This window comes from Boleophthalmus pectinirostris, unplaced genomic scaffold, assembly GCF_026225935.1.
Source record: "Boleophthalmus pectinirostris isolate CB_2022bp ecotype Guang Dong unplaced genomic scaffold, ASM2622593v1 HiC_scaffold_7, whole genome shotgun sequence".
NCBI classification, from domain to species: Eukaryota; Metazoa; Chordata; class Actinopteri; order Gobiiformes; family Gobiidae; genus Boleophthalmus; species Boleophthalmus pectinirostris.
Window position 1 is genome coordinate 39,134,910 of NW_026571473.1, and position 15,481 is coordinate 39,150,390.

General features: G+C 36.7%; 1 protein-coding gene across 1 annotated transcript in view; it reads right to left on the reverse strand.

The window, feature by feature from the left end:
- The window catches only part of arrdc2 (arrestin domain containing 2), a 38,968-nt gene extending 29,227 nt beyond the window's left edge, over positions 1-9,741 (reverse strand). Inside the window, exons 1-2 of the mRNA XM_055165178.1 lie at positions 9,512-9,741; positions 1,582-1,836 (exon numbers count right to left, since the gene is read on the reverse strand). Of these exons, the coding sequence (XP_055021153.1) occupies positions 1,582-1,834 (253 nt within the window). The 5' untranslated portion in view covers positions 1,835-1,836; positions 9,512-9,741. The remainder of the gene's footprint in view (positions 1-1,581; positions 1,837-9,511) is intronic.
- Between the last annotated feature and the right edge of the window lie 5,740 nt (positions 9,742-15,481).

The window sequence follows — 15,481 nt, forward strand, 5'->3', positions numbered from 1 at the left end:
TATCAATTGTAAAAGTAACAGTACTACTATACTACTATAGTAAAACTATAGTAGTAGTATATGCAACACAAAAAACTACTACTACACACTGTTGCAGCAAATACTACTACTACTACTACTACTACTACTACTACTACTACTACTACTACTACTGTTGAGAATTACTAACCAAAACTGATGTTAAAGTTTAGTTTTTACCTGAACTTTAGATTATTAGATTTTTTAAATTTATTTATTGGATCCATTGAACTTTCAAACACTAAATCATGTCAGTGATACTAAAAGTCCATTAAGTTTGTGCAAAGTTAATACTTTTTTTAATACTGTTTTTAATTTTAATCTTTATGATTATTTAGATTTTGAATAAATGTATAAATAAAATGTTATTTTGTATTGGGTTATATGTTTAATATTTGGTTTAAAATTGAACGTGTATCTGCATAGACATTTTTATCATGTTAAATGTGCTTATGTCACTTGGTTCATGTGTTTGTTCTTTGAGTTTGCTGAGTCAGAGTGACTCAGCAGTGGAGGTTTATGCCTGAAATTTGGAGAAAATTTGACATCAGTACTAGAGCTGGACATTCGATTAAATTTGAACTGCCAACCTTCAGATCAATGGACCAACGCTCTACCACCTGAACTACTGAGGCACGGAGGCCCCTTCACCCCGGACACTTCCTCCAGCTCCTCCAGGGTGACCCCAAGGTTCCCTGACCAAACCCAGAGACATAGGCCATGTTCACACTGCACCTGAAGTGACCCAAATCCAATTTTTTGGCCTCTATGTTCCTGTATCTGATATTTTAATGTCAGTCTGAACCACACAGATCAGATTTTTTCAAATGTGACCCAGGACACTTGGATCTGTGCTCCTGAAACCGATACATATCTGATCTTTAACATGTGACTTCAGTCTGAACGGTCAGGTCACATTCATCCACCTACACGTTATCAACAAGACACAAACGTCACTATTCTGCGCTGAAGTCGGCAAAAATTATTGATGAACTCTGTGTCACTGAAGTGAAGCACATCACCACTCACCACAAAACACCACGACCAAAAACCTCGTCCTTCTCCTTCTCAATCTCCTCCTTAAAACAAGTAAGTTGTTCATGTTCTGGCTCCGGTACGAGAGGAACTTTAAAATCTCCAGGTGCTCGATGCTGCGTCCATGTTTGGACAACTTCTGTAAACACAGAGACGCTCGCTGCGGTTGACGTCGTCGTGTCTCCAGTGTCACATGTGGGACACTTTTGAATCGTTTAATGTTCACACTGGAGTCACATACAAGTCACATTTAATTGGAAATGTGAACGACCTCGAAAAAACATCGGATTTCACAAAAAAATTGGAATTGAGCGTTAAACCCTGCAGTCTGAACGTCGACTTATAGACCGAAAAATACAGTAACTGAAAAACTTCTGACTAAAGTCGATTCAAGTCTAACAGACCCTCAGACAGAGCAGTGTCTCCAGTTAGCATCACGACCCAGGGACTTTTAAAAAACAAGCTGCAGAATCATGTGACCTGTGCCCCCCCCCCCGCCCCCCCGCCCTCCTTCGTGTGACCTCTGACCTCTGATCAGGTGCTGCCTCTTCCTGAAGTAGGTCACTTTGGAGGTGTAGTCGTTGTAGACGGAGTTCATGCCTCTGTTCTCGAGCCAGTGCGCCGTGGCGACGCCGCGGCCCTGCGCCTTCAGGGCCTGGACCCGCGTGTCCCGCCGGAGCTCCAGGACCACGCGCCCGCTCACCACCTCGCCCCCCGTGAACGCCGCGTCCCCGGGCCGGTCCAGCTCCACCGAGAACTCCACGATAGAACTCAACGCCATCTCTGCCACAAAACACGGACAATATATACACACGTTAAAATACACGCACGTTAAAATACACACACGTTAAAATACACACACGTTAAAATACACACACAGGTTAAAATACACGCACGTTAAAAACACACGCGTTAAAATACACACGTTAAAATATACACACGTTAAAATACACACACGTTAAAATACACACACGTTAAAATACACACACGTTAAAATACACACGCGTTAAAATACACACACGTTAAAATATACACGCACGTTAAAACACACGCGTTAAAATACACACGTTAAAATACACACGTTAAAATATACACACGTTAAAATACACGCACAGGTTAAAACACACACACGTTAAAATACACACACGTTAAAATACGCACACGTTAAAATACACACACGTTAAAATACACACGTTAAAATACACACGTTAAAATACACACACGTTAAAATACACGCACAGGTTAAAACACACACACGTTAAAATACACGCACGTTAAAACACACGCGTTAAAATACACACGTTAAAATACACACACGTTAAAATACACACACACGTTAAAATACACACGCGTTAAAATACACGCACGTTAAAATACACGCACGTTAAAATACACACACGTTAAAATACACGCGCGTTAAAATACACACGTTAAAATACACACACGTTAAAATACACGCACAGGTTAAAACACACACACGTTAAAATACGCACGCGTTAAAATACATGCACGTTAAAATACACACGCACGTTAAAATACACGCGCGTTAAAATACACACACGTTAAAATACACGCACGTTAAAACACACACGTTAAAATATACACACGTTAAAATACACGCACGTTAAAACACACACGTTAAAATACACACGTTAAAATACACACGCGTTAAAATACACACGTTAAAATACGCGCGCGTTAAAATACACGCACGTTAAATACGCGCACGATAAAATACACACGTTAAAATACGCACGCGTTAAAATACGCACGCGTTAAAATACGCACGCGTTAAAATACGCACGCGTTAATAAACACACACGTTAAAATACACAGACGTTAAAATACGCGCGCGTTAAAATACACGCGCGTTAAAATACACACGTTAAAATATACACACGTTAAAATACACGCACAGGTTAAAACACACACACGTTTAAAATACGCACGCGTTAAAATACACACGTTAAAATATACACACGTTAAAATACACGCACAGGTTAAAAACACACACGTTAAAATACGCACGCGTTAAAATACACGCACGTTAAAATACGCGCGCGTTAAAATACACGCGCGTTAAAATACGCACGCGTTAAAATACGCACGCGTTAAAATACACACATGTTAAAATACACACACGTTAAAATACACACGTTAAAATACACACACACGTTAAAATACACACGTTAAAATACACACGCGTTAAAATACACACGCGTTAAAATACACACACACACACGTTAAAATACACACGTTAAAATATACACACGTTAAAACACGTTAAAATACACACGTTAAAATACACACGTTAAAATACGCGCACGTTAAAATACACACGCACGTTAAATACGCGCACGATAAAATACACGCGTTAAAATACACGCACGTTAAAATACACGCACGTTAAAATACACGCACGTTAAATACGCGCACGATAAAACACACACGTTAAAACACACGTTAAAACACACACGTTAAAATACACACACACGTTAAAATACACACGTTAAAATACACGCACGTTAAAATACACGCGCGTTAAAATACACACGTTAAAATACGCGCGCGTTAAAATACACGCACGTTAAATACGCGCACGATAAAATACACACGTTAAAATACGCACGCGTTAAAATACACACACGTTAAATACGCGCACGATAAAATACGCACGCGTTAAAATACGCACGCGTTAAAATACACACATGTTAAAATACACACACGTTAAAATACACGCACGTTAAAATATACAAAGTTTTTCCTAAAACTTTGATTTTTGATTAGATCTCAGTCCTGGTTTGGTCCTGGTTTAGTCCTGGTTTAGACCTGTTTTCATCCTGGCTCAGACCTGGTTCAGACCTGGTTTAGACCTGGTTTAGACCTGGATTAGTCCTATTTTCATCCTGGTTTAGTCCCGGTTTAGTCCCAGTTTAGACCCAGTTTAGACCCGGTTCAGACCCAGTTCAGACCCGGTTCAGACCCGGTTCAGACCCGGTTCAGACCTGGTTCAGTCCTGGTTTAGTCCTGGTTCAGACCTGGTTTAGTCCTGGTTCAGACCTGGTTTAGTCCTGGTTCAGACCTGGTGAATCGTATCAAATCGATTAAAAATAAACAGTGTTGGGAAGTTTACTTTTAAAATGTAATCCCCTACAGATTACAGATTACACACCCCAAAATGTAGTTTGTAACATAATCCATTAAATTACTTAAAGTGAGTAATGTAATCTGAATACTTTGGATTACTTGATTTGCTGTAGAGAAACAAAGACGAGGATATTGTAACATAAGAAGTTTTGTCTGTTAAAAGAAAATAAAAAGTCCAGACTTTACTAAACCAAATTAAAAATATTATTGATAGAAGAAGAGGAAGAGATCCACACGGCATCGTTTTGTCCTATTAAAGCCTGTTTTAGTCCTGTTTTAGATCTAGTTTAGACCTGGTTTAGTCCTGGTTTAGTCCTGTTTTAGTCCTGTTTTAGATCTAGTTTAGACCTGGTTTTAGTCCTGGTTTTAGACCTGGTTTAGACATGGTTTTAGGCCTGGTTTAGACCTGGTTTTAGTCCTGGTTTAGTCCTGATTTAGACCTGGTTTTAGTCTTGGTTTAGCCCTAGTTTAGTTGTGGTTTAGCCCTGGTTTAGACCTGGTTTAGATCTAGTTTAGACCTGGTTTTAGTCCTGGTTTAGACCTGGGTTCAGTCCTGGTTCAATCCTGATTTAGTCCTGGTTTAGTGTCCGGCAGTGAGTGGAATTACCAAAAAAAAAAAAAGATTAAAAAAGGGATTTAGCCCAAAATGTGAAAACAGAAAAATACGTCTGTGTAATCCATTTATTTCAACAAAGTAACTGTAATCCAATTCCCACTCACTGAAACAGTAACTGTAACTGAATACAGTTACTCATCATTTGTACTCTGATTACTCTGGTACATGTAATCTGTTACTCCCCAACACTGAAAATATATCGTATCGAATCGAAAGTTCACTGTATCTAAGAACATATCGTATCATGGCCGATGTATCGAGATATGTATCGTATCGACAACTTTTTAATGATACCAGCCCTAATCGATACTGTATCATCACATTAAACGATACAATATTTCGATATTTTTAACATTCCTACTCAAAACGGAAAGAATTTATGTAATAGTTTGTCATTTTTTGCACATTTTAACATTTTCGGGAGGTCATCAGTCGAAAATAAAACCGCAAAAATCTTAATAACCATAAATCACACAAACGAAACACAAGCGATTGACGTAGTTTTTGTGAACGTTTTCGTTTGTCGAGTCTTAAACTCTTGTATTTGACCGACTCACGCTGATGTAATGCCCTTATTTTTATTCTATTGTTTTGTGTTGCACCAAAAAACACGAGACAGTTTCCGTTTGAGAAATGTGTCGATGAAAATAAAACGGATTCTCGTGATTCTCAGGACTAAACCAGGACTAAACCAGGACTAAACCAGGTCTAAACCAGGACTAAACCAGGACTAAACATGGTCTAAAACAGGACTAAACCAGGACTAAACCAGGACTAAACCAGGACTAAACATGGTCTAAAACAGGACTAAACCAGGACTAAACATGGTCTAAAACAGGACTAAACCAGGACTAAACATGGTCTAAAACAGGACTAATCAGGGTGATATAATGCATCGCACACTCGGTTGGCCGATGTCCAAATACTATTTTATAACAAAATAACGTTTGGGCACAGTGGCTGTGTGCTGTGGTCCAGGACAAGAGAAATATCTGATGAAGGCTTTTTTTGCCGAAACGTTATTTTGTTAATAAAATAGTATTTGGACATCGGCCAACCCAGTGTGCGATGCATTTGTTCAACCTGATCTGGCTGCTCCTTGCATTTGCACCTCTGCAGGAATCTTGGTGTGCGTTTTCTGTTTCTTTTTATTCTAAAACAGGACTAAACCAGGACTAAACATGGTCTAAACCAGGACTAAACCAGGACTAAACACGGTCTAAAACAGGACTAAACCAGGACTAAACACGGTCTAAAACAGGACTAAACCAGGACTAAACATGGTCTAAAACAGGACTAAACCAGGACTAAACATGGTCTAAAACAGGACTAAACAAGGTCTAAACAAGGTCTAAACCAGGACTAAACCAGGACTAAACACGGTCTAAAACAGGACTAAACACGGTCTAAACACAGTCTAAAACAGGACTAAACCAGGACTAAACCAGGACTAAACATGGTCTAAACATGGTCTAAACATGGTCTAAAACAGGACCAAACCAGGACTAAACAAGGTCTAAAACAGGACTAAACAAGGTCTAAAACCACGACTAAACCAGGACTAAACATGGTCTAAAACAGGACTAAACCAGGACTAAACAAGGTCTAAAACAGGACTAAACCAGGACTAAACAATGGTCTAAAACAGGACTAAACCAGGACTAAACAAGGTCTAAAACAGGACTAAACCAGGACTAAACACGGTCTAAAACAGGACTAAACCAGGACTAAACATGGTCTAAAACAGGACTAAAACAGGACTATACACTGTCTAAAACAGGACTAAACCAGGACTAAACCAGGACTAAACCAGGACTAAACAGAGTCTAAAACAGGACTAAACAAGGTCTAAAACAGGACTAAACAAGGTCTAAAACAGGACTAAACAAGGTCTAAAACAGGACTAAACAAGGTCTAAAACAGGACTAAACAAGGTCTAAAACAGGACTAAACCAGGACTAAACAGAGTCTAAAACAGGACTAAACAAGGTCTAAACAAGGTCTAAAACAGGACTAAAACAGGACTATACACTGTCTAAAACAGGACTAAACCAGACCAAGTTACAGGTCAGGTCTGTGGAGAGGCGACCCCGCTCACAGTCAGAATGTCTGTTTTTCTAAGTATTTTTGAGCTGTAAAACCACCTGTGATTGAAACAACGGGGTCGCCTCTCCACAGATCTGACCTGTAACTTGGTCTGGTTTGGTCTCCATGAAAATAGAAAGGTTTAAAGCCATACTGTGGAACATTCCGGACAAGAAAAGACTTTTTTTTTTGATGGATCCTCCACCAGAAAAGTTACACAACGCACTTTTAAAGCCTGTGTTTTGTTTTAACACACAAACCCTACAGATTTCTTCTTCCTAGAAACGCTCTGCTCCACCTTGTGATGTCACGCAGTAATACAGGAAGTGCTCCACTGTGTTTTTAAACTCTAAACACCTTCACTAGGATCATTTGGATCATTTCAGACCAGGAATTGCCAATCTTTGCTGATTTAAATGCAAAAAGGAGCCGTAAAATTACAAACAAAAAACACAAAAAAATGAAAATAAAACGCAGAAATACAAATTAAATAAAAATACAAATAAAAATAATTTAAAAAAAATAAAATTAAATGTAGAGATAAAATTTTAATAAAAATATAAAAAAAAAAAATAAATATATAAAAATAAAATGTAGAAATGAAATTAAATAAAAATACAAATAAAATAAAATAAATAAAATAAAATGTAGAAATAAAAAAAATTATAAAAATACAAATATAAATAATTATAATGTAGAAATAAAAATGTATTAATTAAAAATTAAAAATAAAATGTAGAAATAAAGTAATAAATAAATCAAATACATCTCACCTGCACCTACTTGTCTCCATGGAAACTATATCACTTTGCCTGGAATGGTCCACAGTATGGCATTAAAGCAGTGGTAGCAGTAGTAGTAGTAGTAGTAGTAGTAGTAGTAGTAGTAGTAGTAGTAGTCCTGCGTTTAAAGGTGCACTGTGTAACTTTTCTGGTGGAGGGTCCATGGAGATGTTATAGTTTCGTCGAGAACATCCGGGTGTGGTGTTTTTAATTGACCTAAAAACTCTCGTTCTTGGGCTCGCCTCTCCACAGATCTGACACGTAACTTGGTCCTGTAGCATCACCCGCTGTTTCTGTAGAGGTAAATATGTGTAATGCCAGACTGTGGAACATTCCAGGCAGCATCTCCACGGAGAGAAGGAAGCTGTTCACGTGAAAACCACCACATCATGACATCACAAGGTGGAACAGAGCGTTTAATATAATTCTCGGTTGGGGATCGGGTCCACAAATGTTCGGTAAGATTCAACATTTGTGGATTTTATTTCGATTACAATTCTGTTATTTCATTTTTTATCAAATTGGAAATCAAAAACAGACTCATGTACCTGATATCGCCAAGAATTAAAGATATTTTCACGACTTTTAACAAATTTTAACAATTAAACAAAGTAGAAATTTTACTTTTAATGACACATTTACTGTATTTTTCATGTTTTTAGTCAAACATTACTAAAATTTTGCCAAGAATTTCACATATTTCCCAAAATTTTAACTACTTTTAACTAAATTGACCCCATACTTTGCTGTTGTTGCGGTAGATATTTTACTTTTAATGGTCACCTTTTCAGTATTTTTCATGTTTTTAGTTAAACATTACCAAATTCTAACAATTTACAAGTGCAAATGTGACTTTTAACATGACCTTTTTTAGTATTTTTCATGTTTGTAGTCAAACATTACCAAAGTTTTGCCAAAAATTATTTGTCAAAATTGCATACTTTGCTGCCTTTTGGTAGAAATTTTACCTTTAATGTAACTTTTTTCATGTTTTTCATGTTTTTAGTCAAACATTACAAAAAGAATTTCACATATTTGAATGAAACAAAACAACTTCAGGTCTGTTTTTGAGGAAGAAACAGAATATCGCCAAGAATTTCAGATATTTTCCAAACTTTTAACAATTTACAAGTAGAAAAAAATATCTTTTTTAGTATTTTTCATGTTTTTAGTTAAATATTACCAACATTTTGCCAAGAATTTCAAATAGTTTCCCATATTTTAACTACTTTTAACTAAATTGACCCCATACTTTGTTGTATTTGAGGTAAAAAAAATTTGCTTTTAATTTCACCTTTTTGAGTATTTTTCATGTTTTTACTCAAATATTGCCAACATTTTGCAAAGAATTTCAAATATTTTTCCAAAGATTTTTACTACTTTTAACTTAATTCACCCCATACTTTGCAGTCTTTTGGTAGAAATTTTACCTTTAATGCCACCTTTTTCATGTTTTTCATGTTTTTAATCAAACATTACCAACATTTTGCCAAGAATTTCACATATTTGAATGAAACAAAACAACTGCAGGTCTGTTTTTGAGGAGTAAACATCATTATAGCGCGACTTAAAGCTCACGAGAGTTTATTTTGCGTAATAAACGACGTAAAAAGATCGTTACGTGCTCACGTGCAGCGGTTTACGCTCGTCCAAAACAGAAATAGCCGATTCTAATTGTGTCAGGGGATAAAACGGGGCTTTAAGTAACAAGATATGAATAGCTGGGCCGATTATTCTGTGTGGAGCTGCAGTTTGAGCGAAAAGGGTGGAGGAAAAAGGCGTCACGTTTAAAAAGAAAATCTTATCTTTAAAAGCCCAACGCGCTCACCGTCCGCGTGCGCCGATCCGAGCAGCTGTTTTCTGTTTGGGCTCGAGATAAAGCACGCGCCGTTTGACACGTCCTCCCCCGGTGTCCTCTGCGTCTCTGGGTCTCCGCTCCTTTCGTCCTTCCGCCGCTTAGACCCGCCTCTGGTCCCGCTTTAGTCCGGGTCTGGGTCTGGGTCTCCTCCCGTGGTCCGGTTCTGGTCCCGTGCGTGTGTGTGCGCGCGCTTGCGTCGGTCCGAGCGAGTCCAGCTGATTGCGCACGAACAGACGCATTTATAAACGCTGACGTCCTTCACGCGCCCGCTCTGCTCCAATCAGAGACGACGCCCCCCTCCTCCCAGCGCACGTGCCACGCCCACTGTCAGTCACTTATGGGGAACCGGCGCGTTGCCATGGCGACGGCGGAGTCACGTGAGGACGCGAAGTTTCAGCAAAAATAATGCTCTTTAACGAAGCTTTTACGCCAAAATATGAGACTTAGACAAAATTTATTGATCCACAAGGGAAATTATTTGGAAACAGCAGCTCAAACATCACAATAAAAAATAATAACAAAGACGAAAAAATATAAATGGTAAAAAATTCTAAATAAGGAGCAAAAAAGAGCAAGAGACACGTGTCAAATAAAACATAATAATATAAATAATGTAAATGTACAAGTAAAAAAAACACAAAGATACGTAATAAATCATATTTTAAAAAATAGAAAGATAAGTAATAAAATATAAAAATCAAAAATAAAATTTAAAGTAATGTAATAAAATATAAAAATCAAAGCTTTATACAAGAGGTCATAGGAAAACAGTGCAGTACAGTTGTAGGGAGTATTATCTGTAACATAAGTGTAAGTTATTGTACAGTTGTAGGGAGTATTATCTGTTACATAAAGAGTTGTTGTACAGCTGTAAGGAGTATTATCTGTTACATAAGGGTGAGTTGTTGTATAGTTGTAGGGAGTATTATCTGTAACATGAGGGCGAGTAATCGTATAGTTGTAGGGAGTATTATATGTTACATAATGGTGAGTTGTCGAACAGTTGTAGGGAGTATTATCTGTTACAGAAAGAGTTGTTGTACAGCTGTAGGGAGTATTATCTGTTACATTAGTGTAAGTTGTTGTACAGTTGTAGGGAGTATTATCTGTTATATAAGGCTGAGTCGTTGAACAGTTGTAGGGAGTATGTCTGTTGCATAAGGGTGAGTTGTGCAGTTGTAGGGAGTATTATCTGTTACATAAGGGTGAGTTGTACAGTTGTAGGGAGTATTATCTGTTACATAAGGCTGAGTTGTACAGTTGTAGGGAGTATTATCTGTTACATAAGGGTGAGTTGTGCAGTTGTAGGGAGTATTATCTGTTACATAAGGCTGAGTTGTGCAGTTGTAGGGAGTATTATCTGTTACATAAGGCTGAGTTGTACAGTTGTAGGGAGTATTATCTGTTACATAAGGCTGAGTTGTGCAGTTGTAGGGAGTATTATCTGTTACATAAGGCTGAGTTGTACAGTTGTAGGGAGTATTATCTGTTACATAAGGCTGAGTTGTGCAGTTGTAGGGAGTATTATCTGTTACATAAGGCTGAGTTGTACAGTTGTAGGGAGTATTATCTGTTACATAAGGCTGAGTTGTACAGTTGTAGGGAGTATTATCTGTTACATAAGGCTGAGTTGTACAGTTGTAGGGAGTATTATCTGTTACATAAGGCTGAGTTGTACAGTTGTAGGGAGTATTATCTGTTACATAAGGCTGAGTTGTACAGTTGTAGGGAGTATTATCTGTTATATAAGGCTGAGTCGTTGAACAGTTGTAGGGAGTATTATCTGTTATATAAGGCTGAGTCGTTGAACAGTTGTAGGGAGTATGTCTGTTGCATAAGGGTGAGTTGTGCAGTTGTAGGGAGTATTATCTGTTACATAAGGGTGAGTTGTACAGTTGTAGGGAGTATTATCTGTTACATAAGGCTGAGTTGTACAGTTGTAGGGAGTATTATCTGTTACTCATGCATGAGCTGTTGTACAGTTGTCGAGCTTTCATAAATAAACATAAATATTATCGAGTAAAACACGTATTTAGGGACAAACGAACTAAAGGTGCAGTATGTAACATTTCTGGATGGATCTGCTGCGCGCTCGTCTCCATGGAGATATTTTTGCTTTTCCTAAAAGACACGTACGGCATTTATTAAACATTTATTAATTTACAGCTGTTTTATGGCTAATAAAACAGATCCGATTATTTCACGGGTCAGAGTTCAGGATTGAGCCACGATTGAGCCGTAAATGTGACAGTTTCTAATCAAAGGTCATGACCCAAAATCCGAATCTTCGCACGTATGAACATGTCAAATATTAACGTGTTTTTTTCGGCACACGTAACAGCGGCGCGTCGGCCTGCATCGCTGATCCGCTGAAATTCGACGTGTTTTTAAAGCCGATTCACACGAGGAGAAAACGTTAAAACCGCCGCAGTCGCAGTCAGATTGATTTTCACTGTTGTGTCTGCGTCTGCCGCGAGTCACTGACCTACAGTTTGAGTTTTATTTCCAGAGTTTGTGTTTCAGCAGCTGACGAGGGTCAAGGCCGCCGCGCTTCACAACACAACGTGATCCGAGCTCAGCAGGCGCCGCAGACTCAGAAGATAAAACGCCGGAAAATCTGCGCACGCTCAAATTTAAACTAAAAAATACAATAAAATAAAATAATATAGGGAATTTTAGAGTTAAAAAATGTGTTATTTCAGTTCAGTGGGCCTCTTCATATATTTTGAAGACTTTGTAGCATTAAAAAAAATATAATATTTTGTTTTATTTTGGTATTAAAATTACAATACGGCAACACCACCAAGAATGTAATGTAATATAATATAATATAATATAATATAATATAATATAATATAACAGGTCATAATATAATCATGTCATAAAATAATATAAAATAATATAATGTAATGTAATAAGTCATAATATAATGGGTCCAGTCAAGTGGTAACGGAGGGAAACAGGGTCAGATTTTTGACATTCAAATGTCTCTTATTCAGAAACTAGAGGAACTATTGAAATAAGTAAAGTATCAGAATGTAGGAAAGAGTTACACTCCAACAGGGTCAAGTTAAACCTGTGAGATTCTTTCAAGTTGTTGACAAAAAATTTTAAAAACTCATGTTGGTAACGGAGGGAATGAAATATGCAGCACTTTTTGGTCAATAAATCCAAACAGTGATAACTCTTGGTTCTCACTTACATATCCTTAACAAACTGGTTTGAATATTTGCTTCATATAGTTTTCTACCATATGGTACAAGATTAGGTTGAAAAACCTCTTACTTTTTGACTCATGAGATTTTTTATTAAGAAAGGTCATGGTAACGGAGGGAAAAGTAACGGAGGGAAAATTGTACAAACAAGTAGAAGGTGCAGGATTTTATATAATTTGTTGCTTTTTTCTTCCGAATACTTTAATATTACTTCAAAATGAAAGTAAACTATTTCTATAAAATATGTCAGTCCTTCCAAGAACATTTTTATCATTTTAAATACTTTTTTTTTTTTAAATCATGTACCAACAGTTCAAAGATGGAATAACACAAGATATGATGAAATACATCCGTTTATTTACATGATTTTTGGGTCTTTGAAATTTGGAAAATAATTTTTGTTCCATGTTTCATACATGGTCTGTTTAAAACAGATGGAACTTTAGAACCAAAAACGGTACAGAAAAAAGGTCAACAGTTTGATAAACTAGAGTACATATGTATCTGTTCAATACATTTTTATATCAGATGAATTAACTTGAATTTTTGGCCTTGTTGTTTACTTCTGCTTGACCAGGCCCAATAATGTAATAAAATAATATAATATAATATAATATAATGTAATGTAATGTAATATAATAGGTCATAATATAATAATGTCATAAAATAAAATAATACAATGTAATGTAATGTAATATAATATAATATAATGTAATAATAATAATGTCATAAAATAAAATAAAATTATATATAATACAATACAATACACTATTTTGAAACATTCCAGGTCAAAATCATAACATCTCCATGGAAACAAGCCGAAAAGTGACTATACTCTGGGACATTAGTGAAACATTAAGATCTCCAGGGAGACAAGAAGGTGAAAGACGATTCGCCCAGAAAAGCTGCGCAGTGCATCTTTAACTCTTTGGGGGGTTTCAGGATGATGAGAAGTCAGGCTCGTTGCCATAGCGATTTACAAAACACGTACATAAATGCCAAAGGAGCAGAACTAGTGCCAGACTTTTGTTTGCAATCGTGTTGTTGCAGTCGGTGATGTCAGGTGAAAGGAGCAATAAACAGGAAGTAAGAGCCAGAAAAAAGAATAACTGGAAGCTCACGGGGAAATGATGTCGGTTGTTTAGGGCACACGGTGAACGGAAAGATGTTGTCAGACGAAAAGAGGGTGATACGTGGTCAGTGTTGGGAAGGTGACTTTTAAAATGTAATCCCCTACAGATTACAGATTACATACCCCAAAATGTAGTTTGTAAAATAATCCATTAAATTACTTAAAGTGAGTAATGTAATCTGAATACTTTGGATTACTTGATTTGCTGTAGAGAAGCAAAACGAGGAAATCTTCACATAAGAAGTTTTGTCTGATAAAAGAAAATAAAAAACCCAGACTTTCTTTAATTAAATTAAAAATATTATTGATAGAAGAAGAGGAGACACGTTCAGCGGTTTAGACCTGGTTTTAGACCTGGTTTAGACCTGGTGTTAGTCCTGGTTTAGTCCTGGTTTAGACCTGGTTTAGTCCTGGTTTAGACCTAGTTTAGTCCTGGTTTTACTCCTGGTTTAGTCCTGATTTGTCCTGGTTCAGTCCTTTTTTTTAGTCCTGGTTTAGTCCTAGTTTAGACCTGGTTGAGTCCTGTTTTAGTCCTGGTTTAATCCTGGTTCAATCCTGATTTAGTCCTGGTTCAGTCCTGGTTTAGTCCTAGTTTAGTCCTGGTTTAATCCTGGTTCAGACTAGGATTCATATTTATTTCATACAATCCTTTTGTTTTATTGACATATTTAAAATATTAATATCTCCATGGAGACGAGCTCAAGAGTGACATATTGTAGAGTAAATGTAAATGTAATGTCAGGCTTTTCACCTCTCTGTTTCACGTTAACTTGATTTGTGATGTTTACTCTCACTAGAATGCAAACAGTGCACTCCTGTGACCTGCGCTTAGCGGCTAATGGTACCTGACCTGGTTAGCGTTAGCATTAGCATTAGCAGTGTAAACAGGTGGAAGTGGGACAGAGACGTTTTTATTTATTATTTTATTTTTATTTTTATTATTTATTTTATTTAATTTTTAATTTTTCTTTCTTATTTTTTATTTACTTTTAAAAAAATTTTAAAATTATTTTATTTTTTGGGGGGGCAGAGACTTTAGTGTTAGCATTAGCATTAGCAGTGTAAATAGATGGAGGTGGGGCAGAGACTTTTTTTTATATATTTTTTTTCTTTATTTTTTCTTTTATTTTTTCTTTTATTTTTTTTTTGTTTTTCTTTCTTATTTTGTTTATTTTTTATTTACTTTTTAAAATTATTTTATTTTATTTTTTGGGGGGCAGAGACGTTAGCGTTAGCATTAGCAGTGTAAACAGACGGAAGTGGGGCAGAGTCGTTAGCGTTAGCATTAGCATTAGAAGTGTAAACAGGTGGAAGTGGGGCAGAGTCGTTAGCGTTAGCGTTAGCAGTGTAAACAGGTGGAAGTGGGGCAGAAACTTTTTTTTAATTTTAATTTTCTATTTATTTATTTTTTATCTTATAATTTTTTTAATTTTTCATTTCTTTTTTCTTTTTATTTCCTATTTTTTATTTACTTTTTAAATATTTTTAAAATTTATTTTTTTTTTTTGGGGGGGGGGGGGGGGGGGGGGGGGCAGAGCCATTAGCGTTAGCATTAGCAGTGTAAACAGGTGGAAGTGGGACAGACTTTTTATT